Source organism: Terrapene carolina, unplaced genomic scaffold (assembly GCF_002925995.2).
Source record: "Terrapene carolina triunguis isolate 2854851 unplaced genomic scaffold, T_m_triunguis-2.0 Scaffold141, whole genome shotgun sequence".
Taxonomy (NCBI): Eukaryota; Metazoa; Chordata; order Testudines; family Emydidae; genus Terrapene; species Terrapene triunguis.
The window spans coordinates 10,211,341-10,238,798 of record NW_020664492.1 but is presented as its reverse complement, the minus strand read 5'-3'; the positions used below and the strand labels follow the sequence as shown (position 1 = coordinate 10,238,798).

At 39.7% G+C, this 27,458-nt stretch overlaps 1 protein-coding gene across 1 annotated transcript in view; it reads right to left on the bottom strand.

The window, feature by feature from the left end:
* LOC113406807 (neurobeachin-like) overlaps nucleotides 1–27,458 on the bottom strand; it is a 942,582-nt gene that overhangs the window by 43,613 nt on the left and 871,511 nt on the right. Inside the window, exon 48 of the mRNA XM_029911985.1 lies at nucleotides 16,666–16,833. Within this exon, the coding sequence (XP_029767845.1) occupies nucleotides 16,666–16,833 (168 nt within the window). The remainder of the gene's footprint in view (nucleotides 1–16,665; nucleotides 16,834–27,458) is intronic.

Sequence of the window (27,458 nt, the reverse complement as noted above, 5' to 3'; positions counted from 1 at the left end):
AAAATCTGAAGCCATAATTTATATTATGCTCATGTATAATTCCTGTCCCATGATAAAATTTACTGAAACACTTTTCTGTTCATTGTTGCTGTGCCAAATGAAAAAAAACCTGATCTTTCAACATCCACTCGAATGTGTGTTAAGTTTATAAAGGAAAACCCTACTTTCTTTGACCAGTCAATGGCTGAGTACAGTACATTAGCGGAGGATTTCTCTGCTAACTCTAATACAAGCTAGATAAAAGAATTCATTAATGGTATATCCTAGTGTCAAGAACAGGTAAGACTGTGAAAGTTGGTCAATCAGAATATTCCATTTTCAGATAATCGATAATTTTGCCCAAAAATCACTTTCCTCTTGTTATTCAAATCAGAAAGGGAGGATTACCTTGAAATTTGATTTTAGATGAATGTAGGTGGCAGTTTCTCATCACCCAGCCTGCACCCTCATCAGACAACAGACTTCAAAGTCCTCCTCATTGCCCTGGCTCCAAAACTTATGGTTATATTCCCAGGGCTCGATGCAGGAATTACTAGGGGAAGCTCTATGTTCCATGTTGTGCAGGTGTCAGACTATATGATCTTTCCCTTCAGGTGTTTAATTCTATGAATCAACTCCTCTTAAAGGTCCTCATCCTTCAATGCAATCTACACGCGTGGACATTGTTTCACTGATGTGGATTGAGAATGGGGCTTATTACTTTTTGTGACTGTAATGAATGGCAGAAGGCTCCTAGAACTACAGAAATCAAAATAAAATAAAATAAAAATATTCTCTGTGTCCTCCCTGCTGTACAATTCCTGCGAGTTACTACTTGAGTCCCTTGTTCATTAAAAGATGATACTTGGAACATCATCCTCCCTGGATGCTCTGATTACTTCTGCCTTTCCTGGCTTTTCTGCAATTCCACATCAAATTCAAGTTCCTCATCTTTAATTCCAAAGTCCTGCATAACATTGTCCCTGCCTATCTCTCTCCTCTTTCATTTTCTCCCTTTCTCCCCCTTAACTTCTTAGGCCTGGGCTACACTAGCACGGGGGTTCGAACTAAGATACGCAACTTCAGATCCGGCGGGTAGTATAGACGTACCCAACAGTACTTACTCCTAGTGACACCCTTTTCACCTGCTTCTATTTGCTGAACGACTGAAGAGATAAATGGCTAATAGTCTGGAATGGGGTGAGGAGGTCTAAAAAATGTCTGCTGCCACATTTTTCTCAAAGCCACCTCCTCCTATTTGTCTTCCAAGAGGTGGACTTGCAGGTCGGTGTAGTCTAAAAAAATGGCTGTGCTGGAGCTGCCTCCTCCCCACTTGTTCCATCTTCCCCTCACACTTTTGGAAGAGAAAGAGGAAGGAGCAGAACTGAGTGCCACTTTCCCTTCTCCACTCACTTTAGAAAGCAGCAGCATTCATCTTTACTTTCACGTTGCTGGATGCTGGTCCAAATGCTGCAAGAAGCGGAAAAGATGGCCACAGATGAAATGGGAGAGTGACAGTCTTTCTAAAGACCTCCCAGATCCTGCAAGATGGGTGACTGAATGCCTCTGCACTCCTGAGGCCAAAAAGGTCACAGGAGCAGTGAAAGCCTAGCCCTGCTGTTCCCTCAATTGTTGCATCAGCAAGAGCCAGGAAGACGAAGAACTCTAAGTGCCCTGATCTTGTTTCAGGCCCTTAATGAATGGTGGGAGTGAAGCCAAGGCTCTGGCATGGTGTTGTCTCTGCCAATTTGAATGGAGTGTGATGTTACCAAAAGTGTCTATGCCCCTAGATTTGTATTAAACTGAACCAGGGATCCCTCCCCATGCTGCAGATTAGTGAGGTTTTTCTGTATGCTGTCCGAAAACTATTTAATTGTATGTTTGGGGCTGAGTTAGAGGGAGGAGTTTTGTTTTTGGTGTCTGCACCAACTTTAGTTCCATTTAATAGACCCTATTGCCTTTGGTTTTGCTTAAGACTTTTTTTTAGGAGCTCAGAGGCCTTTGGGAAGGGGCACCCTACCCATAAAAAACCACAATATTATTATAGTGATACCAGCAGGAGGTTTCAATTAGACTTTGAAACTTTACCCACTCTTTTCTAATTAAAAATGTTTTTCAGTGGCTGTGAGGTTTAACAGTGCTTGCTCATAGCTGTGCTATTTTTTTATTTTAAAAGCATAAATGTGAGCTTTAAAAATTATTTAAAATTAACAATAAAAATATGAAAAGTTTCTGCAGGACAAATTTGGAGAGGAAGTCACTTTCTTTTTTTAATTAAAACAAATTAAATGTCTCCATACCTTTGCCCCTTTCTTTGATCTTATCTCCATCAACTCTATTCTTCATTCTCCTTTTCCACTATGTCTCCAATTCAATTTCCCCCATGCCATTTCAATGTTCTATTTCTCTTTCAATCTTCTTTCCTCTCTTGCCCATCCTTTCCTCTCCCCTCCCCACTTTTGAAGATGGTCATGAACCTGAGTTTATATGCACTAATTAGTTTTTCAAAAAAGAATAAAAGACAGGACAAGTGTAGGGGACATAAGAAAAAAAAGAGATGGGTGAGTATTGCTGCTATTATTTGTTTAACATCTGTGACTAGCTCTAAATTCCATGCCAGTTGTTGTGGTAGCAAAACTGCAATAAACTAAGGCCCTGATAATAATATATAAATAATGATTGCTGAGCATACCTATTAACATTATTTGCATCATATTTTTATGGATTCCAGTCCATTCAAATAAGTAGAGGAACCTGAATGTATCAGATTTTCCAGACAGACTACAACAATGATGATCTTCTAAGGAAACAATCAGGCCATAATGAAAATTTTCCCCTGATAATGAATTCAGTTTTTTAACGCAGTCCTATAAATAAACCGCTAATTTAAATTTATACACAAAAAAGTCATTGGCCTGAAAGCTAAGGACAACCTATAAAAAAAGAAAAAAAAAATTCTAAAAATGCAATGGATCATGATGGGAGCCAATCTAATTACAATGGTAAACTCATCACACAGACTGACATTGTGACAGAGTTACTGCCAATACATTTGGATTCACATTATGGTCATTACAGGCTTGGCAGTGGAACACAGCAAAATAGATGTTATTGATGGAAAAGTTTTAGATCATCCAGTCTATCTTCCTGCCAATGCAAGATTGTTCCCTATATTTTCTAGTGTTTGTTCATTCTAGTTTTAAAAGACCCAAATAATGGGGATTCCACAATTTACTTTGGAAACTATTTTACAGCCTAATTACATCTAACTGTCAGGAAGTTTTTTCCTGAAGTTCAGCCTACATTTTCCTTTTTTGAATATCTTTCCAGATGGTGATATATACTTCTGGTGGTACAATAAATAATTCCTCTACCTTACTTGGTTATAGCAACCTTCAGATATTTCTAGATTTTTACTATGCCCCCCCTTTACTCAGTCACCACTTGTCAAGCTCTTTAAATCTTTCCCATAAATCAATCTTTCCTGTCCTCTCATCATTTTGATGCTCATCAATGAACTCCCTCCAATCTTTCTAATAAGATTACATCCAGAACTTAATAAAATATTACAGATGCTGTTGCACCACAGCAGGAGAGAGAGATGGACTATTAACTAATAGGGATTTATTCACCTCCATTGGCTAGGGCAGCCAAAGAGGGCATGAATACAACAGCTCTCTTTAGAGAGCCCTGTTGGTAGAGTTTGCATGGAATCCCAGCAGAGAGGATAATAGAGCCACAATTGTGAGTAAACGATGGGACTGATTTTTGTGCTAGAGCTTTTCTGGTAATTTCTATAGGGAAGGGAATATTTTGTTCAAATCAGAATAATATTATTTTACACAGTTTAATTTTACTTCAGGTGGTCACAGGCCAAGTACATCTTTGAATTTTTGGTATATTATAATCTTTAGATGTAGATATATAAATAAATGAGGATACAGTGTCAAATCTAGAGAATACTTCCTTATGGGATAAGAGATTAATCTAATATCTAAACTAATGAGTAATGTCTCCCGTCATGAGTTAAGTAACTTATATATACTTTGGAAAGCTGTATCGTATGAGATATACACTATATTTTATTCCACTTGCTTTACAATTAAGAACATACTCTGTGGGGAAAGTCAAGAAAACAGAGAAGCAAATAAGAGAGCTGGCCTTTTGAGAGTTTGCAGTAATACAAAAGAAATGGTACTTATTCATGAAGGAATGTATTTTAACTGTGATTTTTTCTCTTCTGGTTTATTATTGAAATAAAACATGATCACCAAAGGCATTATTTTTTAATGCTTGGAATACACAAACAGACACAGTTAGTAAATCAAAGTATATAATAGCCATATTTTAGTATTTTTTTGGTTTATAAAATAAAATTATATAAAAAATTAAAATGTGATTTAATGTTCAACTGCTTCTAGTTGCTTGTTGAAAGAATAGTAGTAAAACCCATGACTGAAAACTTTTTCTTGCTAATGAAATCCAGTAAATCACGATAAAAAATGTGGCTCTCCTACTCTACTGTTTTGCTAATCTTTCCTCTCCATTTTGGTGACAGTAAACAGGAGTGAAGATAGTCTATAGTTTTGGAGTATCAATATTTGCTGTAGGCATATGGTATAAACTGAAGGGAAGGAGAATATTAGGGCATTCTTGTGGGTCCCATCCTCTCACTAGTGCAGGAGTCGGCAATCTTTCATAAGTGGTGTGCTGAGTCTTCATTTATTCACTCTAATTTAAGGTTTTGCGTGCCAGTAATACATTTTAACGTTTTTAGAAGGTCTCTTTCTATATATAACTAAACTATTGTATGTCAAGTAAATAAGGTTTTTAAAATGTTTAAGAAGCTTCATTTAAAATTAAATTAAAATGCAGAGCCCCTCGGATCGGTGGCCAGGACCTGGGCAGTGTGAGTGCCACTGAAAATCAGCTCACGTGCCTCCTTCGGCTCACGTGACATAGGTTGCCTACCCCTGCACTAGTGTTTTCCTCCCACAAGTCTCATCAATCTTTCCTAACACATCCCTTAAATCTTGCCTTCGCCTTTCTCTCTGACCAAAGTGCTGAGACTGTGTCAGATCCTACTGTTTCATGTTATACTGGCAGAAACACCCAAATCTGGTAGTGCTGGTAAGGCATGAGTCAGCCCCCAGCCTTAAATTCATGTATCACAGGCCATAAAAGCTATCTTAGAAAATAGGCAAACCTTCAAAACAAAAAGCCAAAAAGGGACTACTTGGGAAGTGCTACAGAGTTACAAATACTGAAAGGTCAGTCTTAAATATTCGATCTGTGAGACCAGAATTGTAACTTTTCTGTATATTTATTATAGTTTTATGGTTTCATTTTTTAACGTAGGCTATACTGTTATTTTAAAAATAAAAGCACACAGTAATTTTCAGGGAGCTTAAAGAAATAATTACATTTGGATTATTTCCAACAAAACATTCTTCAGAAAATCCACTCTCTGTTCTTGACATAAATTGAAAACTATAATATAGATATGCTCTACTCAGGCTTCAAAATGGCATTAAAAAGGCACATTATCAATATGTTTAAAATATTTTAAAAGTTCGGTTTTACATCTCCGTAACTGAAATTGCTATACACTTAGACTGAGTAATATCTACTGCAACAAATTAATATATGCAAAATGTGTTGAATAATAGTTAATTTATGCTGTGGTAATGACTGTGTAATATATCTGAAATCTGTGCTAATCAAGAAAAAGGAGCCCCTTCTAGCTATTTCCACTACAATCATCAGCCAGTAATTTTCACCCCGCCCACCTTGAGTAAAATATGACTTGAAGTGTCTGGTAAAGTATTTGCTGCTAATTTCTCAAATCAATAATTAGTACCTCTCAACAGCATGTAATAAAAAATCTAAAGATGAAGAAGCAGTTTTTATATATATAAGATCTGAATTGTTCATATTTTTGTAGTAAAAGCTGGACAATAGTGGAATTATCTGTTTCACATGGATTGTACTGATTATAAATCTAATTTTGAGATAACACTCTAAGATGGCTCCAGAGAGGAATAAGAAGTGGAAGATCAATGATGCTCTCTAGAAGTGGTCATTTGTTACATGACTATTCATTACAAATAATATTCATTATAAATTAAGCCCTCTTTTTGGTTAGTGAAGAACTCTTTTCTTCACTTCTTAATTCAAGAACTCTTCCTGATTTTCTGCATTAATTCATCTGCAAATAACTACATGACTTATGTGCAAATTCTTCACTTGGAACATTTCTGTGTTATTTGTGTTGTGTGGTGGGTCATCTAAGTCAGATAGCATTGCTCACTTTCCTCTTCTGTGTGGATGACAAACTTTTTAAACAGGGGAATAATGAGTAGCAAATAAACTCCATACTTTTGGTTTAACTTTTTGGATAAAATCATGTGTGCTACAATTTGTGAAATTATTAGGAATCATATATTTTCATGACTACCTCAGTTCTTTGAATACTCAGGAACAACAGGTAATAGGATTCAGGAATTACGGTGAATTGGGCTCAGTGCTTTTATTCGCGAAAATATTCACAAATCAGTATTTTTCATTATTTGACCATTTCTAATGTACTCAATAAAGGCACAATGGAGAGTCACTAATTAGTGTGAATTAATGTATTCATACTAGAATAATATTTTGGTTTTAAGGTTATTTTGTGTTCTGAACTCTATGGATCAGATTCTGATTTCTGATTCACTGGTGTAAATGGCCTATGTGTTACTTATACTGACTCCCCATTGAATACAGAGACTGGTTTGAGAAATCTGTCCTGAATTCAAAGTCTTCTATGGAACTGTGCCTAGCAACAAGAGCAAATACCACTCCTTCTGAGACCACGATCCCTTTAACCAGTGAAGTTCCACCAGAACAACGTAACTATGGATTGATAAGAAAAGGCTCATAAGTGCAGGAAGCAGATCTTTCACTGGAGCTGGACCTAAACTTTGGAACGCACTCCCTGAAGAGATAAGAATGATCACAGACACAACCACTTTCATAACTAAATGCAAAACTCATTTGTTCAATTTGGCTTTCCCTGGATAATTTCTTCACACTCACATGCAAACACACAAAAAACACTCTGAACTAATAAAGGTATTTCTCCTACAATCTGGATGTATGGTGAAAGAAGGAAGGTCTATTTCAGGTGCTTGGAAGACACAAATTCACAGTGATTTGGATGTGGAGCTCTTGCTAAAGTCAACAGGATCCACGTATACATTTCCCAAAGCAGAGCTTAGCCCTTAGTGCAGGGGTGGACAAACTATGGCCCGCAGGCTGGATCCAACCCACGGGATTGCCACCCCCGTGGCATTGGCCCTGCGCCGCTCCCGGAAGCAGCCGGCACCATGACCCTGCAGCCCCTGAGGGAGTGGGGGGGCAGAGGGCTCTGTGTGCTGCCGTCGCCTGCAGACACCACCCCCCGCAGATCCCATTGGCCGGGAATGGGGAACCATGGCCAATGGGAGCTTTGGGGGAGGTACCCGCAGGCAAGGACAGCATGCGGAGCCCTCTGTCCCCCCTCCCCCAGGAGATGCAGGGACATGGTGCCGGCCGCTTCCGTGAGGGGCACGGCACGGGGCCAGGGCAGGCAGGGAGCCTGTCTTAGCCCTGCTGCGTGCCGCTGCCACCCTGGAGCCACTCCAGGTAAGCGGCACCGGGCTGGAGCCCGCAACTCGAACTCCTCCTGCACCCTACACCCCAACCCCCTGCCCTGAGCCCCCTCCCTCACCCCGCACCCCTCCTGTGCCCCAACCCCTTGCCCTTAGCCCCTTCCTGCACACCGCACCCCCTCCTACACTCCGCACTCCCTCCCATACCCCAACCCCCTGCCCCAGCCCTACATTCATGGCCCTGCACGCAATTTCCCCACCCAGTTGTGGCCCTCAGGCCAAAAAATTTGCCCACCCCTGCCTTAGTGCATAACAAAATAATTGCCATTATCATTATGGCTTTTGCATGTATAAGGGTTTTTCCTGTACATCTTCCTTCAATTAAGTTGGAAATAAGTGGATATTGACACCACTGACAATCTCTCGGTTACTTCACAACTATCCATAATCGTTTCATACAATGACTGCTCCCAGAGAGGAAGCCAGGAGCATCCCTTGTATGGAGGCAATTAGGCAACACTGAACATGTAAGTGAACAATATTGTGGGTACAATTCAATGAAGCAGATCCAGAGGGGTGGTTTTGATATTCTGTCAGATCAAAGAAAGAGATCACAGAAGAAAAAAGAAAAGAAATAAGAATAACTCAGAACAAGAGCAAGAACAAGCACATGCAAGGGTTAGCAGTGGGTGTCGTTATGTAAGTCTTTTATTTTATTCAAATGGTAAGTGTGTTAATTTTTTCCTCATAATTTTTCTAGGTTCAGCCAGCAGGAAAGGCTACCATTCCAACTCTTTGTTAAAGATATATCTATCTTGATGGTTCTTGACAACCCTATCATGTCAGCTCTCTGTAGTAGCAAAGAGTGTTTCAGCAAGAAAAAAAAAAAGTGAAAACTGACATGCTCTACTCTGCTTCCTGTGGGCATATTTCACTATAGCAGAACCAGAGGGATGCTTTGTTGTTCCTGTCAGATCAAAGAAAGAGATAAGAGAAGAAAATATCATCTAAAATATAAAACCCAGAAAGGAGGGTAACTGAAAAGCACTGCAAGACCACCACATCATTATGACTTTTTTAATCATTTAAATACGCTAACTATAAAGTCCACAGTAAAGAAATAAATATTGTATAGGCCGTATGCTCTACTAGCTGCCAGCAAAACTGTCCTTCTAGGATTAGTTTATGGGCAAGGAAACTGACTGTCAAATGCTAGTCATTTTAATCATTTTTCAATTTGGCTGTGTGGGCTGCAGGTATGCTCAGGTATTTTGACAGGTGACTGCTCAGAACAAATATCTGAACCCAGTAACTTCTTCATATTCGTTTGTTTTTTCTGCAAATGTACAATTCATCTTTTGCTGAACATGCCGTACACATAAAGGCTAGCAGTTGTAATGCACTGCCTATCTACATTTGCGACTGAGTATGAAAAAAAAAGAAAAAAGAAAAAAACCCAGCTAGAATGTGCATACAAACCAAAAACCGTACAGTATAATGCTTCACTTGGTTTTTTAAACACTACTAATGAAGAACAAATTGTGTGCTATCAAAGTAGATGGAGATCTGGCAATAATTTTAAACAAAAAAAATAAACAGTAAGCCAAAAATATTAACTTTCTGTGAGTTTCTACAAAAAATGTGCTTTCGATGTTACATGTGACTAGTTTAATTACATTTTTAGTCATCAAAATGAGTATCTTCACTTAATCATTTTCAGTTTAATCCACAAGGCAGTACTGAAAAATTATTCACATGGTTATGTTCAATGTTTTTATTTATTTTTTTTAATGAAATGTATATTAGTGTGCTGTTCACGCTTCAATCACACAATAATTTATGAAGTGGAAGAATAAGGCCCTGGCTTTTCAAAAATAACTAGTGAATTTGAGTTCTCCCACGTCTGGGTACCAAACTTGAGACACATGTTTTCAAAAGAATGGGTGCTTGGAACTTCTGAAAAATCATGTCCTTTCAAAGTTTCTCAAGTTGGGCACCCAAAAACAGAGGCACCGAAAATCCCTAGTCACTTTTGAAAATTTAGGCCATGAGATTTATATTGATTAGCCTGTGAAATGGTCATTCCTAGGAGAATATACAAGTACAAATAATACAGTAACAATTTTAATTAGTGTGCTTTAGGTATCATTGTTTTATGCATTAGCATTTTTAACATCAGCTCTTTGAAGTCAGCTGAACCTGGCCAGAAAAAAGGGTTTGGATTATGATCTAAACCAACAGTAAAGACAATTCCAAATAACATCTAATGTCCAATATAACTGCTGTTTACATATTAAAAAGAGATACAGACTTTGTACCGGAGATGTTCTGTCATGTTTCTCCACAGGAGAAGGCTGTGATAGTAAAGTTCATTATCAATTACAGCTTTACACGTACAAGATGAGTTAAGCTGTCATAATTTTCTCAGACAGAGATCCTGTGCTGTCAAAGAATGTCAATTTTTAATCTGACACAAGGAAGAAAATTATCTGTTATTCTGACCCCTAATTTCTTGACATTTTAATGCCATAATTGCTGTGGTTAGTGCTGCAACCATGATTTCACCTGTCAAGTAAGAATGAATCAATATCCTTAAGCTGTTCCTCAAATTTTAGCATTTATTTCACAATTTAAGGTTTTTTTTAATACAATAGAGATCAGTGATATACAGGCACACCTGAAACTGAGAAATATTAAGATTACAACAACAAAAAAATTTCCCCTTAATTTGGGCCTGACAATGTTAATTTTTACTACATAGTTCTTCCTCTTCTCCTTTTATTATAATATGAATACAATTTTGCAATGTGCAGAATAAAAGAGAAGTTACTCAAATTGCTAAAGAGACTCTCTTTCAAGTATTTTTATATTTTAAAAGTGGAAGACTTCCCACTTCAAATTCAACAGGGCCTAAGCCAGAAATTTAGGACTTGGATTCACTTTGGGGCATCCAAGGACACAGTTTTGGTTTGAACTAATTACTACTTGTAATGCATTAGGGTGATTTCTCTCTCTCTCTCTTTATATATATATATATATATATATATATATATATTTATATTTATTTGGTGGCACCATGAAATCTGAAGAATAAGTTTCAGTAAATGCAAGTATATTATTGAATAGTAATTCCTCTAATTCAGTGCAGATCTCAAGTTCTCAAAGGCTTATTTAAATGAAGAGACACATCTTGACATAGTTATTGTTAATTTAAATTTTAAAAATCAGAGGTGGGCCACACCCATCATGATATTAGGGTGACCATCTTTTCAAAAGGCAAAAGCGGGACAAATGCAGGAGCCCTGCCCCCTCTGTGACCCCACCTTCTGCTCCTCCTCTTCTCCCGTGGCCTTCCCCCAGCTCCTCCTCTTCCACTCAAGGCCTCACCCCTTGGCCATGCTGGAAGCCAGAGTCCTGGTAAGAGCTGCCCAGGGAGCCTGGGCTGCTCTGGGGAGCCCTGGAGCCTCCACTTGCCCTGGATGGGGTGACGGGGTGCCCAAGAGTAGCCCCGGCCCATGTCCTCGCCCCCCGGGGTGCACAGCCCAGGGCAGGTGGAGGGTCCAGGACTCAAGGGCTCCCCACAGCAGCCCGGGCTTTCTGGGTGGCTCTTACTACTGCCCAGCTCTGGCTTCTGGCCTGGCCAGGGTCAAGGCCTCAGGAAGAAAGGAGGAGCAGGGGGTGGAGCATCATGGCGAGGCAGGGCTAAGGCCCACCTCAGCTCCCCCACCAGAAAGAGGCTGGCGCCCCCCTGAGCCTCGGGCAAGTACTGAGCAGTGCCGCAGGGAATCCAGGACAAATGCTGTCCTGAAGTCATTTAGCCCAGGACCAGGATTTGAACTCTGCACTTCGGGACTGTCCCACCCAATTCGGGATGGGTGGTCACCCTACATGATATTCATAAAGGGGCAGATGGAGGGACCACTAATAACGGGGCCAGGGAGGTTCTTCTGCACTAGATGGTGATAGAGTATGGGGAAGATGCATAAGCATGTGCCTTCTCCCTGTGCTGCATGGAGCACAACTTTCAAGGGGCTCCGAGTGTAGCCATATTTGTCTGTGGGAAAAAGGGTCGCTTAAAGACAAGGATGGGCCATGGTTTTCTCATGCATGTATCCTCTGGTTTTTTTTCACCCAGATAGAGGAGTGCTAAAGCTACTCTCTAGAGAAGGCTGAAGCATGACCGCCTTCAAATAACTCCACAGGATTGCCCAGTTGGTATATACAAGGATACCAGTATTTAGGTATCTAACTGCCACTTTTGGCACCTAAGTCATTTAGTTGACACTGGGATTCACAAAACCCCTGCTGAGCAGCTGCCCAACATCCCTAGGGATCTATGTTTCTGCTATTAAAGCCCCTGAGGAGGCTAAATTTCAGCAGCTGGATATGCACACAGTCACCTCAGTTTTGATGCTCCCCAGCAGCTCAGTGCCTAACTCACACCTCCGCCCAATTGTGATTCACAAACTAGGCACTCCCCTCCTAGTTTACCTCTGGGGCCCCATCTGGTAGATGTGCTCAGAACATACTTAAATTTACATAAAATGTCCAGAATGAGGAATAAGAAGTGGTGGTGGCCCAGTACTTAGAAAATTTACCTAGGAGACCTGGGGTTCAGTTCACCCCTTTGCCTGATGTACAGCAGAGATTTAAACATTGGTTCTTTCACCTTCCAGCAGAGGTTAGAGCTAGGCTACAGATGCATTTTAATTCTCTCTCTGGCACAGTTATTACTGGAGTATTTATACACAGTGGAAAAAATTCAGCTGGAGAGATTTAGAGAGCCCTGTCATAAAATTCCCCATAGACCCCTCCCTTAGGAAAAGGGAGATCCAAGTTCTAATCCCTGCTCTGCAAAAGGGGAACTGAACACAGGTCTTCCAAGTCCTGAGTAAGTGGTCTAACCACTAGACTAAAAGTTATTAAAGGGCTATTATTACAGCTCCCCATCCTTTGCTTTTCTTGAAAAAGTGCTGACCTGTCTTAGGCACCTAACTCCAGGAAAGGGTTCATGGCTGAATCCCAAGTGGAGAAAAGCACCTCTCTTTGGCCCAGAGTTAGGCACCTGGCATCCTTTGATGGATGGGGTATAGGCCTCACCCCTCTCCTTGGCATTTCCTATAGGTTAGCTCAGGCAGCTCTCCTCTCAGCATGACGTTTTTTGTGAATCCCATTCTTAGGCACCTAACTCTCCTCTTGCCTTGCATACATAGGTGCTGGAACCTAGGGTGTGTGTGTGCTGCCACGCTGCCTGGCTTGAAGTGGTTTCCATCATATACAGGGTTTACAGTTTGGTTCAATGGCTATCAGCACCCCCACTATAAAAATTGTTCCAGCACCCCTGCTTGTATAGGGGGCCTGGGCATCTCAGTTTGTGAATTCCACTTGGTGACAAGGCACCTAAAAGTTAGACACTGCAATGCGGAACATGGCAGCACCCAAGTCCCCCTTGTGAATGCCACCCCCAGCGTTCAACTGAGGCACTCAAGCTGGGTGCTAAGCCAGGATTTCTGCAAAATAGCAAATATGTGAAAATAGTGTGCTCAGTTGTGTGCACAAACTGGCAACTATATGGTCAGTTGGGACATTAATGTACTTTCATAAGAGTGAACATTATCAAAAGGTGACAGAGTGCTAACTTTGTTGTGTTCCCAAATGACAGAGAGGGTCATGGATTTGGATCTGGATCTTGAACCCTCCTCTAAAATTGGGGGGGGGGTGTTCAAATTTGAGGCATTGGGCCATCTATACTGAAAGATAGCACAAAAATAATTAGTTAGGTGTGGGAATCTGGTTCTCTCTTGCTGAACACAAAAGTGTTTTTACCTAGAAGATATTTTTTTCCCTAAACAAAGGCAGGAGCCGGGGATGCAGGGCAAATAATGATTTAAACCCCCAGCTGGGATGGAGGGGAAGAATGATTGGGAGGTTTTTATCTCACCCCACCGATCTGCTGATTTGCTGTTCTCACCTTTCATTTGTGGACAAATTGACATCAGGGGGTGGGGAAGGCAGTAACGAATGATCTTTTATTCAGCCAACCTGTGTTATGTTGCTTTGTGATCAATGGCAGCTCCACTGGGCTAAAGTTTCTGGTTGACCTGAGGTCCAAGGCATCCACCATGCGTCCTTTCATGCTCTGGTTTTGGCTGATCACCACCTGGCGTGAGGAACTGTTTCTATGTGGTTGGATGGGGACTTGACTTTTACAATGATAAAGATTAGAGATTCATGCCCAATTCTTCCCATGAGTTGGGAGCTTGCTAAGGGACACTTATTTGGAGCCACATTTCATTGTGAAAAAACTGCTGGGTTCCCTGTCTGTTTTGAGACCTGTGATGGCCACTGTTTTAGGAGGCAACTATAATAATCTAGTCTGTTTCCCTGATAACAGGTGACGGAATTTCAAGCTAAAAGTAATGGTCATTTGCTTAAACCATAGCTGATGCTGAAGTCTGTTCACCAACCTCCTCGTTGCAGCAGAAAAACTCAGTATTTCCCTTTATTTAGAAAATGAAATAACTAGAGTATCTCCGACATTGTGGGGTCGGGATTACAGGTATAGCCTGACTTTTAACAGCAGATATTGTATTGAGAAAATGGTCAACTTTTCTTTAAAAAGATCTTTTATATTCAACTATTACCAAGTTAAAATATCAAACACAACAGTTCACAACCTGCTGTGATATAATACATATGACAAAAAGGAATTTGATTTTCTAGTGTTTATATATTTATATTTTATGGGGTTTAAAGCACATTTAAAATGATCTTCTTGCTTATATATTGTTTGGTGGACTATCTGCTAAAATCAATTGTTAAAATAAGAAAAAAGTATTTAGAAACATAAAAAGTCCATTTTTTTACAGAAGAAAGCAAATCATAACTAAAATGTGCAGTTGTAATAAAAACATATTATCCATGCCTGAACCACTAATAAATACTGATCCAGATATCAAACACCGTTTTATTGGACAGAGAACCTATATACCATTTATACTTATAGTTCAAATAAATCTGAAAAGCCTCCAAATCTGCCTGTATAAATCCATATGATCTTGTATGTATGATCACATATGGGCAAAAATTGAACAAGAAGGTATTTTTACTCTGCAAAGAATACAGAGCAGGATTAGTATTTGAAGTCTTTTAGAGGAACAAGTATGTTATGTGTCTAGATATGACAAACTATTTATGAGGAACTGAAGGGCATTCAGATTTCTTTTCTATTTTAAATTGAACATTTTGCTCTCAGTATCACTAAAAATAACCTTTCACGTGAAAATTTTCTTCTTGTGTGTGGAATGAAGAAGAAAATGGAGCTGTGAGAAGCGGTTTAGAGTGCACAGGGAAGCACAAGAAAGAAGAGACATATATGTTAATGACTAAGGGGGCATGGGTTAGACATGCATGTGGGAGCACAAAAACATCTCCCTGATTTTTAAAAAAAAATCCTGACAATAAATTGTGCATGTAACTAAGCTCACAAGAGAGTTGAAGATGCTCATCATGTCACAAGATGTTAAGCAAAGCACACTGACCTCAATCCTACAAGCCACCCTTTGTGGGGAGGCCCTTGAAGTCAGACACATAGGTCTGTCCATGCAAATCAGGGCCTTAAGTATTGCATTACCTCTATTATTGCACAGTTACTAGTCATATTGAACTACTAAGTATTGCACTCCTTTGCTTTCATTGCATAAGCATCTTATTTATACTTTCAAAAATTATTGTTCTTTTGTGCATGCAGATCTGCATTTTATTGCCTCTAATTATGCTCTAAGTCTCTGGAATCTGCAAACAAAATTATGCACGTACTTAATTTTAAGCACTTGAGTAGTCCCATTGGAGTCAATGGGTCTCATCAAGTGCTTAAAATGGGGTATTAGAATAAATGTTTGCAGGATCTGGTCCTTAAAATACACCTTCTGAAGTTCTAGCTCTAAGAATCTAATGATCAGATTTTTTAAATGTCTCTATTCTTGGTTAACAATCTAAATGGTAAAAAGACATTAAAATGCATTATTCCAAAAAATTAGCCTCACTGAATCCAAATGTTTCTTTGATGGCTGTTTCTTTTTCACAATCTACTAGTTTTCTGTCTTCAAGATTAAAACAAAAAAACACAAAACAAAACAAAAACATCTCATCTCCCCCCCGCCCCTGAAAAAAACAATTCCAAAGCCTGGTAGTGTATAAATTATTACTGTTTTGCATACAACAGATGGTAGATATCTGGGGGAATGGACGATTGTGTGTATAGCTTCATCACAGCAGCACTCATCTAGCAGCTGTTGTATCTTCACACTTTTCACCTAATTTTTAATCATTTTACCCAATGCATGAATGATATTTATAGCAATAATTCTTAATAATTTTACTAAAAACAAGCACATTGACTGTAAATAAAACACATATGAGGATAGCAACATGATTCTGCCCAGATGGCTAGTGTCAACATATTTGAACAAAACACCCGCACAAAAAATCCCACAAAACAACCCAACACACACAAAAAAATAAACCTAAAAACATCCTTTAATGGCAACATTTGATTGTACATTACAGAAAGAAAAACTAAAGTAATTTGAACTAATTCTATTTGTCAGCCTGTAAAGTATAATTCTATTGATGCACATAATTGGTATTGCATTATCTGGAAATGTTAGGCGTTTTCCTCTGACTCATGACCACAATGCAAAGTAATCTTTTTATTTCAACTTTTCAGTTTTACTAAGTGATTCTATCAGATGCTAATTGTAAAGATGGTTCATTTTGTAGAGCAGAACTTGCACTATAATAAATGGATTGCATATTAACTGTATTGTATATGATAGTGCTTCTTAGCAAAGAAAATACTGCCCAGCATCTACACCTCTGACATTTAAACATACTTGACTTTCCTTTTTTGGAATCACCTAGGATCCCAAGTTCTGAATAAAGTCAATAAAATCAAACCAAAAAGGATTTTTTTTTAAACTAAAAAAAGATGATACATTAATGATGCCTGGGAGATGACGGCAGTTTTTAGAATGACATGATAGTAAATGCTTACCTCCCTGAGGACAGGATCAGTGATACTGTCCAGATTCACAGAGCCTTCATATGTTAGATAGTGGAAAACATTGAGTGCACGCACTGCTTCTGGTCCTCGTTGCTTGTAGCCAAAAATAAGGTCAATCCATTGATGAAGCTGGCATGATACAAACTCACTTTCCAGCGCCTGGAAATGAAATTCAAAGTCAGGGAAAAATACTGTTTCTCACATTTACATGCTTAAATTCTGTTTTCACTTTTCTTATTGCCTGAAGAAACTGTACTGTACAGCGCTACAATTCTTGTTCATATTTACAGTATATATTTGAAGTCCTTCAAACAAACATTAAACAATCACTCAATGAATTATATTGTGAAAAAAATTAAAGGACATTACTCTTATTTGTTCAGTTGTTAATTTCCTTTTCAAAAACAGAGTTTGGCTAACTATGATTGTTTTAATTAATTCTACAGCTGTCCAATAAATTTCTTGCATAATCCGTCTAAAAAATTGATGGAAAACGGGGGAAATGAGCAAAGATATCCTGACCCACAGCTCATTTTCCAACCAGCTCTAATTAATTTTAAACCTATAATGGAAAAGACAGGAATACAGTATTAGTTTTAAACAGCTCTATAGAGAAAATAAGATGTTTTTGAACTCCAAGTTGGGGTTGTGACTCACTGAGCAAGGGCCCTCTTTTCTAAGTAGTCTCAAAGAAAAAAATCACACCCACTCACCAATGTTTGTCCAACATAAGAAAGATGGGTTATGATTGGTAACCCCTCTGTGCAACACAAGTGGTGAGGAGAAGGTACTAAATTGCAGCCATAGAAGTGATGATAGCAATAAAGGTTGAGCTTGGCCTCTCCATTACAGAGAAATATCTACTTACCTTTAGATGTCACTGCCTGCATTGGAACTTTGAAAGGCTCAGAGAAGACATAGGGTGCCCTTAACTTCCTTCCCCTAGCAAACCACTTACTTTGCTTGCCCACAGGCAACATATACAGTTCTCTTCTACAGGTTCTTAGTGTGTATGTAAGCATTAAAAGGTTACATTAATGGATTTGTTATACCAGTTACTAGGACTGGTTGAAAATTTTCCAGTAAAATTATTTTTGAGGGAAAATTGTTTTCAACTAAACAAATGGTTTTGCAATAGTTGCCTCCTTTCTGTCAAAATTTTGATTTATTTTTGTCAGAAACAGTCAAAAAGTGAAATATTTCAATTTGGATATCCTGCCATGGTGCCTCCTTGGAGTTATAGTTTGGTATCATCTATACTAGTGTAACCATCCTGAACTTTGACTTCAGAATAAAATGTTCAGTTGTTGAAGGTCCAGAAGGGGTCTCTGTCTTTTTGGAGGACCAAGTAGTAAGGGGAATAGAAACCTCTTCCTTGATATTGAGGTGGCATTCACTCTATTGCCACTCACAGGAGGATGGAGTCTGCCTCCTGGCGAAGAATCACCTCATGACAGTGATCCCTGAAGGGGATCCAGTATGGAAGCTTGCATGGATGGAGGGAGGGAAAGAAACTCTATGTAGTATCCTTGATGGATAATTTATAAGACCCAACAGTCTGTCGTTATGGAGTCCCAACTGTCTGCAAAACCTGCAGGGCATCCCCCAGAATAATGTGGGTATATTGGATGTCACCAATATCAGTGGGTGGATCTTGACCACGACATCAAAAAGCAGCCCTTAGCAAGTGGCTGGGAACGGGAAGAGTTCATGGCAGCAGAGGTGGCTGAAAACAGAGGCCTCTGAATCCTTTGTAGTTTACACAGGAAGTTGGCTGGGCGTTGCTGGCAGAATGCCCAAGTCGCCGGTATGGGGAGAAAAACTACCTATATTAATTATACTAAAACTTTAACTATGCTAATATGTACAATAAACTATTTACAAATTTGTTTAGAGAGTAATAATAAAAAAAGCTGGAGAAACATGTGGATGCAGGGATTCTGACTTAGGCCATACGGCAGTAAGAAGGAACTGGAGAGGTGTCGGCGTGCATTGCTTCTTATGCCCTCAGTCTGGAGCATGAAGTGAATTACTGTGCATGTGCAGGCCAACAGACACTGCTTGCTAGAATTTCCAGACTTGCACACATGGCAAGCACACGCACCTACGTGTGGAATACACGTAGAACTCAAAGAAGAATGTTAAGTTTGGATACAAACTTCTACAAAATTCAGATCAAGTGTTCTATTTCAGGCCCATCTTATGAGAACATGCCTGAGTAGGGTTGCCAACCCCCCAGGATTGCCCTGGAGTCTCCAGGAATTAAAGATTAATCTTTAATTAAAGATTATGTCATGTGATGAAACCTCCAAGAATATGTCCAACAAAAATTGGCAACCCTATGCCTGAGCCACAAAATCCAGAACTGGAAAGTTTTTGGAGATTTGGATCTGACGATCCAGTTCATAACCATTCTTCTTCGTTATATATGTGATCTGCATTCACTACTGTAGCTCCAGTAAAGGCCATTGGCTTGTCCTTGCCAAGAATGTTAATGGACATAGTCTTATGAAATTGTTATCCATTATCAAAACTGCCAAAACATCGGTTAAACGCAAAAGGAAAGTGAAAATCATACTATAAAGCTCAACAAGCCTATATGTGAAAGAGTGGTTGATGCTAGAATGGGCCACTGTTTGAACAAACTTAGCTACTGTCATTTGGTGCTCGGGAATCTTTTGTGCAATGTCATAGCCCTGGTCCAGGTCAAGCAATCCCGTGCTAGAAACTGTGCTTGGGTGTTGGAGACCCATTGATCTGAAGCAACTTCTTGTTAGCCCTGGAGATCTACAGGACATGGGAATTAACATTATTAGCGATATGACAAAGGTGGTTCTTTTATTCAAGCAAGCACATCTGTCTCATGATGAGTGTTGTGCTCCATGTTGGCACTATACATTCTCTCTCTCTCTCTCTCTCTCTGCCCAAACCTAGATATGGAGCTCTAGAGCAGTTAAAAATATAAACGATTGTGATAAGGCTGTCGCGTACATTAAATGCTGCACTGATTTATGCTGATAATCTGAAAGTGGCTTGAGGATGTTTTTCACTGTATGTTTTATTCCTTTTTGCTTAATATTTTGAATATTTTATTCCTTATTCCACATACAGAATATGAATTTGAAGAATTCTTCTGAAGAAGAAAATAATGTAGAGGGCAAGAACATAATACTTTTAGACCCAGCTTCTCAAAATGCAACATTAGTATAGCCACATTAAACAATTTTTTAATATATAGCTGCAACTCAATGAATTGTGTCATTATCTGGCTGAATGTGTCCGGCTAGCTTTAAAAGTGAAGATATTTACTTATCTGGAGTAAAGGAATTAGGCTCTTAAATTAGCAGTTCTAAATAACCTATAATCATCTTTAATTTCTTGAAAATAAAACCAGCATCAACATAATTTGTTAACTAAACACTTAAATCAGGTTTTCAGTTAATCACTAATTATAGGGGGAGCTGGCTGCAACCCCCTATATTTAGGTTGCTTAACATTTTCCTTTGTCTGGCTATGCCGGAAAAAAGACAGGAAGCACCAGATGTGGTTTTAATTAGGCCACAAATTTATTCTTAAAAATCTGGGAGTACTCAGAAGCTAAAAGTGCACAGTGCAGGTAATTCCACATACATTTCTATATACTTAAGGGGCTGCTGTCGGCCCTCTCTCTTTCCAATCCTGGTCCCACCCATCCTGCTGCTGGGACCCTTCCACTACTTCCCTCCCTTATGAGGGTTAGGGGAGCTATAAAAGAGGGGTGTTTGAATTTTTTAAGTACATCAGAAGCAGGAAGCCTGCCAAACAATCACTGGGGCCACTGGACGATCGAGATGCTAAAGGAGCACTCAAGGAAGACAAGGCCATTGCGGAGAAACTAAATGAATTCTTTGCATCGGTCTTCACTGCAGAGGGTGAGGGACATTTCCACATCTGAGCCATTTCTTTTAGGTGACAAATCTGAGGAACTGTCCAAGATTGAAGTGTCAATAGAGGAGGTTTTAGAAAAAATGATAAAACAAACAGTAATGCACCTCTACCCCGATATAACGTGACCCGATATAACACGAATTCGGATATAACGTGATAAAGTAGCGCTCCGGAGGGGCGGGGCTGCGCACTCCGGTGGATCAAAGCAAGTTCGATATAAGGTGGTTTTACCTAGAACGCGCAGGGCCGGCGCTACCATTTAGGCAACGTAGATGGTCGCCTAGAGCGCCAGGATTTGGGGGGATGGCAATTCGGCGGTGGGGGGGTCCTTCTGCACTCCGGATCTTCGGCGGCAATTCTGCGGCGGGTCCTTCACTCGCTCTGGGACCCGCCGCCGAAGTGCCCCGAAGACCCGGAGCGCAGAAGGACCCCCCCGCCGCCGAATTGCCGATGACGACCGGGAGCGCGGAAGGACCCCCGCCTAGGGTGCCAAAAACCCTGGCGCCACTCCTGATAACGCGGTAAGATTTTTTGGCTCCCGAGGACAGTGTTATATCGGGGTAGAGGTGTAAATCACTAGGACCAGATGGTATTTACCAAGAGTTCTGAAGGAACTAAATATGAAATTGCAGAACTACCAACTGTGGGATGTAACCTATCATCTAAATCAGCCTCTATATCCGATGATTGGAGGATAGCTAATGTGACACAGATTTTTAAAAAAGGCTCCAGAGGTGATTCTGCCATTTACAGGCCAGTAAGCCTAACTTCAGTACCAGGCAAATGGTTGAAATTATAGTAAAGAACAGAATTATCAGACACATAGATTAACACAATTTGTTGGGGGAAGAGTCAACATGGTTTTTGTAAAGGGAAATCATGCCTCACCAATCTACCAGAATTCTTTGAGGGGGTCAAATAGCATGTGGACAAGGGTGATCCAGTAGATAGAGTCTACTGAGACTTTCAGAAAGCCTTTGACACGGTCTCTCACAAAAGGCTCTTAAGCAAGGTAAGATGTCATGGGATAAGAGGAAGGTCCTCTCATGAATTAATAACTGGTGTAAAGATAGGAAACAAAGGGTAGGAATAAATAGTCAGTTTTCATAATGGAGAGAGGTAAATAGTGGTGTCCCCCAGGGATCTGTACTGGGTCCAGTACTGTTCAACATATTCATAAATGATCAGGAAAAAGGGGTAAACAGTGAGGTGGCAAAATTTGAAGACAATACAAAATTACTCAAGTCCAAAGCAGATTGCAAAGAGTTAAATGGGATCTCACAAAACTGGGTGACTGGGGAAGAAAATGATAGATGAAATTCAATGTTGGTAAATGCAAAGTAAGTCACATTGGAAAACATAATCCCAACTATATATACAAAATGATGGGATCTAAATTAGCTGTTACTGCTCAAGAAAGAAATCTTGGAGTCATTGGGGATAGTCCCCTGAAAACATCCACTCAATGTGCAGCAAAAAAAGCTAATGGAATATTAGGAACCATTAGGAAAGGGATAGATAATAAGGCATAAAATATCGTAATGCCACTATATAATTTCATGGTACACTCACACTTTGAATACTGCATGCAGTTCCAGTCACCCCATCTCAAAAAAGATACAGAGACGGGCAACAGAAATGATTAAGGGTATGGAACAGCTTCCATATGAAGGGCTGTCAAGGCTCCTTCCCCACTCTGAACTTTAGGGTACAGATGTGGGGGCCTGCATGTAAACTTCTAAGCTTAACTACCAGCTTAGATCTGGTCCGCTGCCACCACTCCCAATGTGCTAATTCCCTTCCCTGGGTAGCCTTGAGAGACTCTTCACCAATTCCCTGGTGAATACAGATCCAAACCCCTTGGATCTTAAAACAAGGAGAAATTAACCATCCTCCCTCCTTTCTCCCACTAACTCCTGGTGGATCAAGATCCAACCCCTTTGGAACTAAAAACAAGGAAAATCAATCAGGTTCTTAAAAAGAAGGTTTTTAATTAAAGAAAAAGGTAAAAATCATCTCTGTAAAATCAGGATGGAAAATAACTTTACAGGGTAATCAAACTTAAAGAGCCCAGAGGAACCCCCTCTAGCCTTAGGTTCAAAGTTACAGCAAACAGAGGTAAACACCCTAGTAAAAGGTACATTTACAAGTTGAGAAAACAAAGATAAAACTAACACGCCTTGCCTGGCTGTACTTACAAGTTTGAAATATGAGAGACTTGTTCAGAAAGATTTGGAGAGCATGGATTGATGTCTGGTCCCTCTTAGTCCCAAGAGCGAACTCCCCCAAAACAAAGAGCACAAACAAAAGCCTTCCCCCCACCAAGATTTGAAAGTATCTTGTCCCCTTATTGGTCCTTTGGGTCAGGTGTCAGCCAGGTTACCTGAGCTTCTTAACCCTTTACAGGTAAAAGGATTTTGGAGTCTCTGGCCAGGAGGGATTTTATAGTATTGTACACAGGAGGGCTGTTGCCCTTCCCTTTATAGTTATGACAAGGGCGATTAAAAAGACTGAGAATTTTCAGCTTGGAAAAGTGGGGAGATAAGGTAGAGATCTATAAAATCCTGACTGGTGTGGAGAAAGTGAATAAGGAAGTGTTATTTACTCCTTTACATAACACAAGGAGTAGGGGTCACCCAATGAAATTAACAGGCAGCAGGTTTAAAACAAAGATAAGGAAGCATTTCTTCACACAACGCACAGTCAAGCTGTGGAACTGGTTGCCAGAGGACATTGTGAAGGTCAAAACTATAATGGGGTTTAAAAAAGAATTAGTTAAGTTCATGGAGGATAGGCCAATCAACGGCTATTATCCAAGATGGTCAGGGATGCAACCCTATGCTCTGGGTGCCCCTAGCCCCTGACTGCCAGAAGAAGGGAATGGATGACGGGGATGGATCACTCAATGATTGCCTGCTCTCAGGAGCGGCGCCAGGGTTTTTGGCGCCCTAGGCAGGGGTCCTTCTGCGCTCCCGGTCGTCGTCGGCAATTCTGCGGCAGGGGGGTCCTTCCGCGCTCCTGGTCTTCGGGGCACTTCGGCGGCGGGTCCCGGAGCGAGTGAAGGACCCGCCGCAGAATTGCCGCCGAAGACCCGGAGCGTGGAAGGACCCCCCACCGCCGAATTGCCATCCCCCCACAAGCTTACATAATGAGTTGCGACATTAAAGCCTAACCACCCTTTCTTAACCTAACAGGTCTCTAACCTGCTGTGTGTTAATATTCAGCAGGGAGACTGTTCCTGGGCTAGAGAATTGCCTTTTGTCTGTCCTAAGAAATTTTATTCACATTTTACTGAGAGAGAAACCTTTGAAAATCATCACTTTTCTTCTCTCACTTGCGTTTCTCATGAAAATGGTGGCAGCCTGCAAAATGAGAACTGAATACAAACATTCTGAACTGCTGTGCTTGTGCTTCTGTCAAACCAGTTGTAGCAGCCCCACCACCACAAACTGCAGTGGCCAGAGCAACTATAGCAGGGGGAAGGGGAAGAAATCTGGGCCAGGCTCTCCCTGACCACCCCACAAACTCAGTACATGGCCCTAATAGCCCATCTCCCCTCTGGTGCACCACATGGGGCAGGAGCTCCCCCATCTCCTGGGGAGAGGGAAAAGGAGAGAGAGGTGGCCCCAATTCCTCCAACCCAGCACTTCGCCCTACCAGTTCAGCATTCTAAACCAGGTCTTACTGACAATGGCAGTTTTGAAGAGATACTATTTTCATGTGGATGGCTTGTTCTTTAATAACTTCTATATCATACTAAGCATAAATGAGGTTTGTTTTAACAGGATAACTACCTTCTACTCCAGCCAGTTAATGTACTTAATTCTGGAGCTCACGTTGCAGAAGTATGTGCTGCAGTGCAGAAAGTTCAGGGTTCAAACCAAGCTAATGATGTAAGATGTGATGCAGCTAAACAAAAGAATTTTGTTTTTACCTCTTTCATTTGAAAAAAAAAAATCCTAGGAAGTGACATAGAAAAATACATTAAAAGAATGTTATTTAGGCTGCAAATAACTATCCGCTTGTTTGTAGGCAGTATGATAACACACTATTTTTTCCACAGGTCCCTTGCCTTACTCAGTGCACAGGATGGATTCACAACAGGACAAAATTAAGGTTGCACAGGCATCCATAAAACTGGCATTTCATAATGTCTGAGTGCTTGACTTTGCAACATAAATAACATTCATTTAACTTTTTTGTGTGTAATTATATTTCAATCACATATTTCCCTCTCTCTTTTCCATTTGCTAGTTCTACATATTTACATTTTTCAAAAAGATTGTGGTGTGTCTGTATCTGCACCTTACTTATTTAATAACAAAATAGTGATAGTAGGAGTCTGTTTTAGTCACAAGAAGCTGATTATCCCGGGGTACTGACACTAGGAGTGCTGGAGATGCAGCAGCTTGAAGTGGCTTCCATCATACACAGGGTTTATAGTTTTGTTCAATGGCTCTCAGCACCCCCACTATACAAATTGTTCCAAAGCCCCTGTGATCATCTCAGGGGAATTGGCCAGGTCTGAGAAAGCAGCAGAGGCTGTTTAAAAAGGGGACAGTAACATTATAAAATGGAAAGGACTGGGCCAAATAAGCATATTTGACATATTACCATCTCTACTATTTTCCCCTCCCCCACCATTGTTGGAAGAGTTGGGTGTGTATGTTTTAACTCGCATGGTCAGTACTTACTCGGCAGCTCATCATTCCAGAGTAAGTCTTACTAACACTGGCAGTTTTGATGAGGTCATATTTTCACAAGGATTAACTGTTCTTTAATAATTTCTCTATTTTACAAAGCACACATGAGCTTCTTTTTAATAGTAGAATTTTATATCTTTTGTCTGCTTTTTTTAAATTCAACAAGCATAGTTATTATACTGAGTATGTGAAAAATCCCATTAAAGTGCTGTATGACTAAATGTGATAGGAGCTTGTGGGAGATTTGTGAGGACTTGAATCTTTCATTATTTTGAATTGGAGACTTTAGAGTTCCCAAAGGATTGTAAGTTTTCAAACAATTCCTAACACTATTGGCATTGGATATATCTGTGACCCTATATTACAACACCTTATATAAATTTGAATTATAATAATATAATTCTTCTACTAGTTAGAGATGGGCAAAACATTGATTTTTTGGTTTGGTGGCTAACCTGAAAAATTAGAAACAAAAATTTGTGTTGATCCAAAATAGCTAAATTTTTAAATGAAACATTGTTAGGTGTTTTCAGAATTACTTCTCCTCCCCATTTTTTTTTTTATTCAGATGAAACTATTTGCTGAATTTGACCTGAATACACAAATATTGTGATCAAACTGAAACTGGATTTTTTGGCAAACAGACTATTTTTTCAAAAAAAAAAAAAAAAAAAAAATAAAAAAAAAAAAAATAATATTAAAAAAAAAAAAAAAAAAAAAAACATCCAGCTTTACTACTAATACCTTTCAGTTAGAAAAGTATGAGTAGAGATTAATTCCAAATACATGACATTTTCAGTGTGAAGAATTTGGGGACTTCTGTGCCCTAAGTCAGCACTTGCATACGTAGCTCATTTAGATATTTTTCTGGTGGCAGATCAATATCTGGAAGCGACAATACAAGGCCGAATTCTGTCCAGTTTTTCTCAGTGAAGTTCTAGAGATGCTGTGTGGCAACTTCAACCTGTATTCATGTATAATATAATGAAGTGGGAAAGTACTGGGTCCACTGTTCATTGACATTAGTAATGCCTCCCTTTGGGAGGGCAGGGTCTCAATTTTCCTTGAACAAGCAGATGTTAGGGCCTTGCTCAACAAATGTACTATTGACTCTGACAATTTCACCAGTTATTGCCCTGACTACAGCCTTCCCTTTTTGGTACAGATTATTGAAATGGCTGTGACAAGGCAACAGAGGTATCCTTTGGAAACCTCAGATATCTTTTCAACCTTTTACAATCAGATTTGGCATAGGTATGACTTTTTCCACTGTCAGTCTTGATGTCCTGTTTGTCTACCTCTCTTTGTACTGTACCTTTACTAATGCTATTCATGACATAGACTCCTTTTCCCTAATTTGGTCTACCAAACCCACAACCCTTTTCTCTTTTGAAAAGTCACTACTTATGTAATACCAACAATGTGTGTGCCAGTTTCCTGGAGGATATGTGAAATAGTGTAGGGAAAACAGGGTGAAGGAATTTTCTGTGTTAATGTAATCATTAATCTCCAGGTACAACTGTAACATAACACACACAACAGTAATAAAATATCTTTAAGATATATCATGCTTATTATTATAAAACACAATTTTCAAGGGCCATTTCAGCATAATCATTCTTTTATGGCTGGCACTGCCATGCATGTTTCCAGCCTGAAATACAAGAAAATAAATTTAAAAATAAATAAATAAAATGTTCATGATTTTTGTCTACCGGGAACATAGCAATAATTAATAACTATTATAGATGTTTATTCTTAAATGGCAACCAGCTATTGCCCAGTGCATTCTCTGTCCATAATTCAAAAATACACATAAACAAAGTAAGATTTTATTTGAGGGAGGTCTGGAATTAAATTTGTTTGGGGCTCTGCTACATATGATGGAAGCTTCATCCTCAAATGGAGACAGTCTACCGCCCAGTCACATTTTTTTCTTCATGTTTTGTTCTTTTTGGTAAAATATTTTTTAATTTTTTTTTTAAAAAGATGGTACACCCAAATGGTGTACAAATTGTGCTGATTCCTCCTAGTCAACATTTCTAAGATCCAAACTTTTCTCTCTTCAACACAGATAACACTCTAGGTTCAGACCCCAGACATTTCCTGTCTTGATTACTATAATAACCTCTTCTCTGGCCTTAAAACATGAAA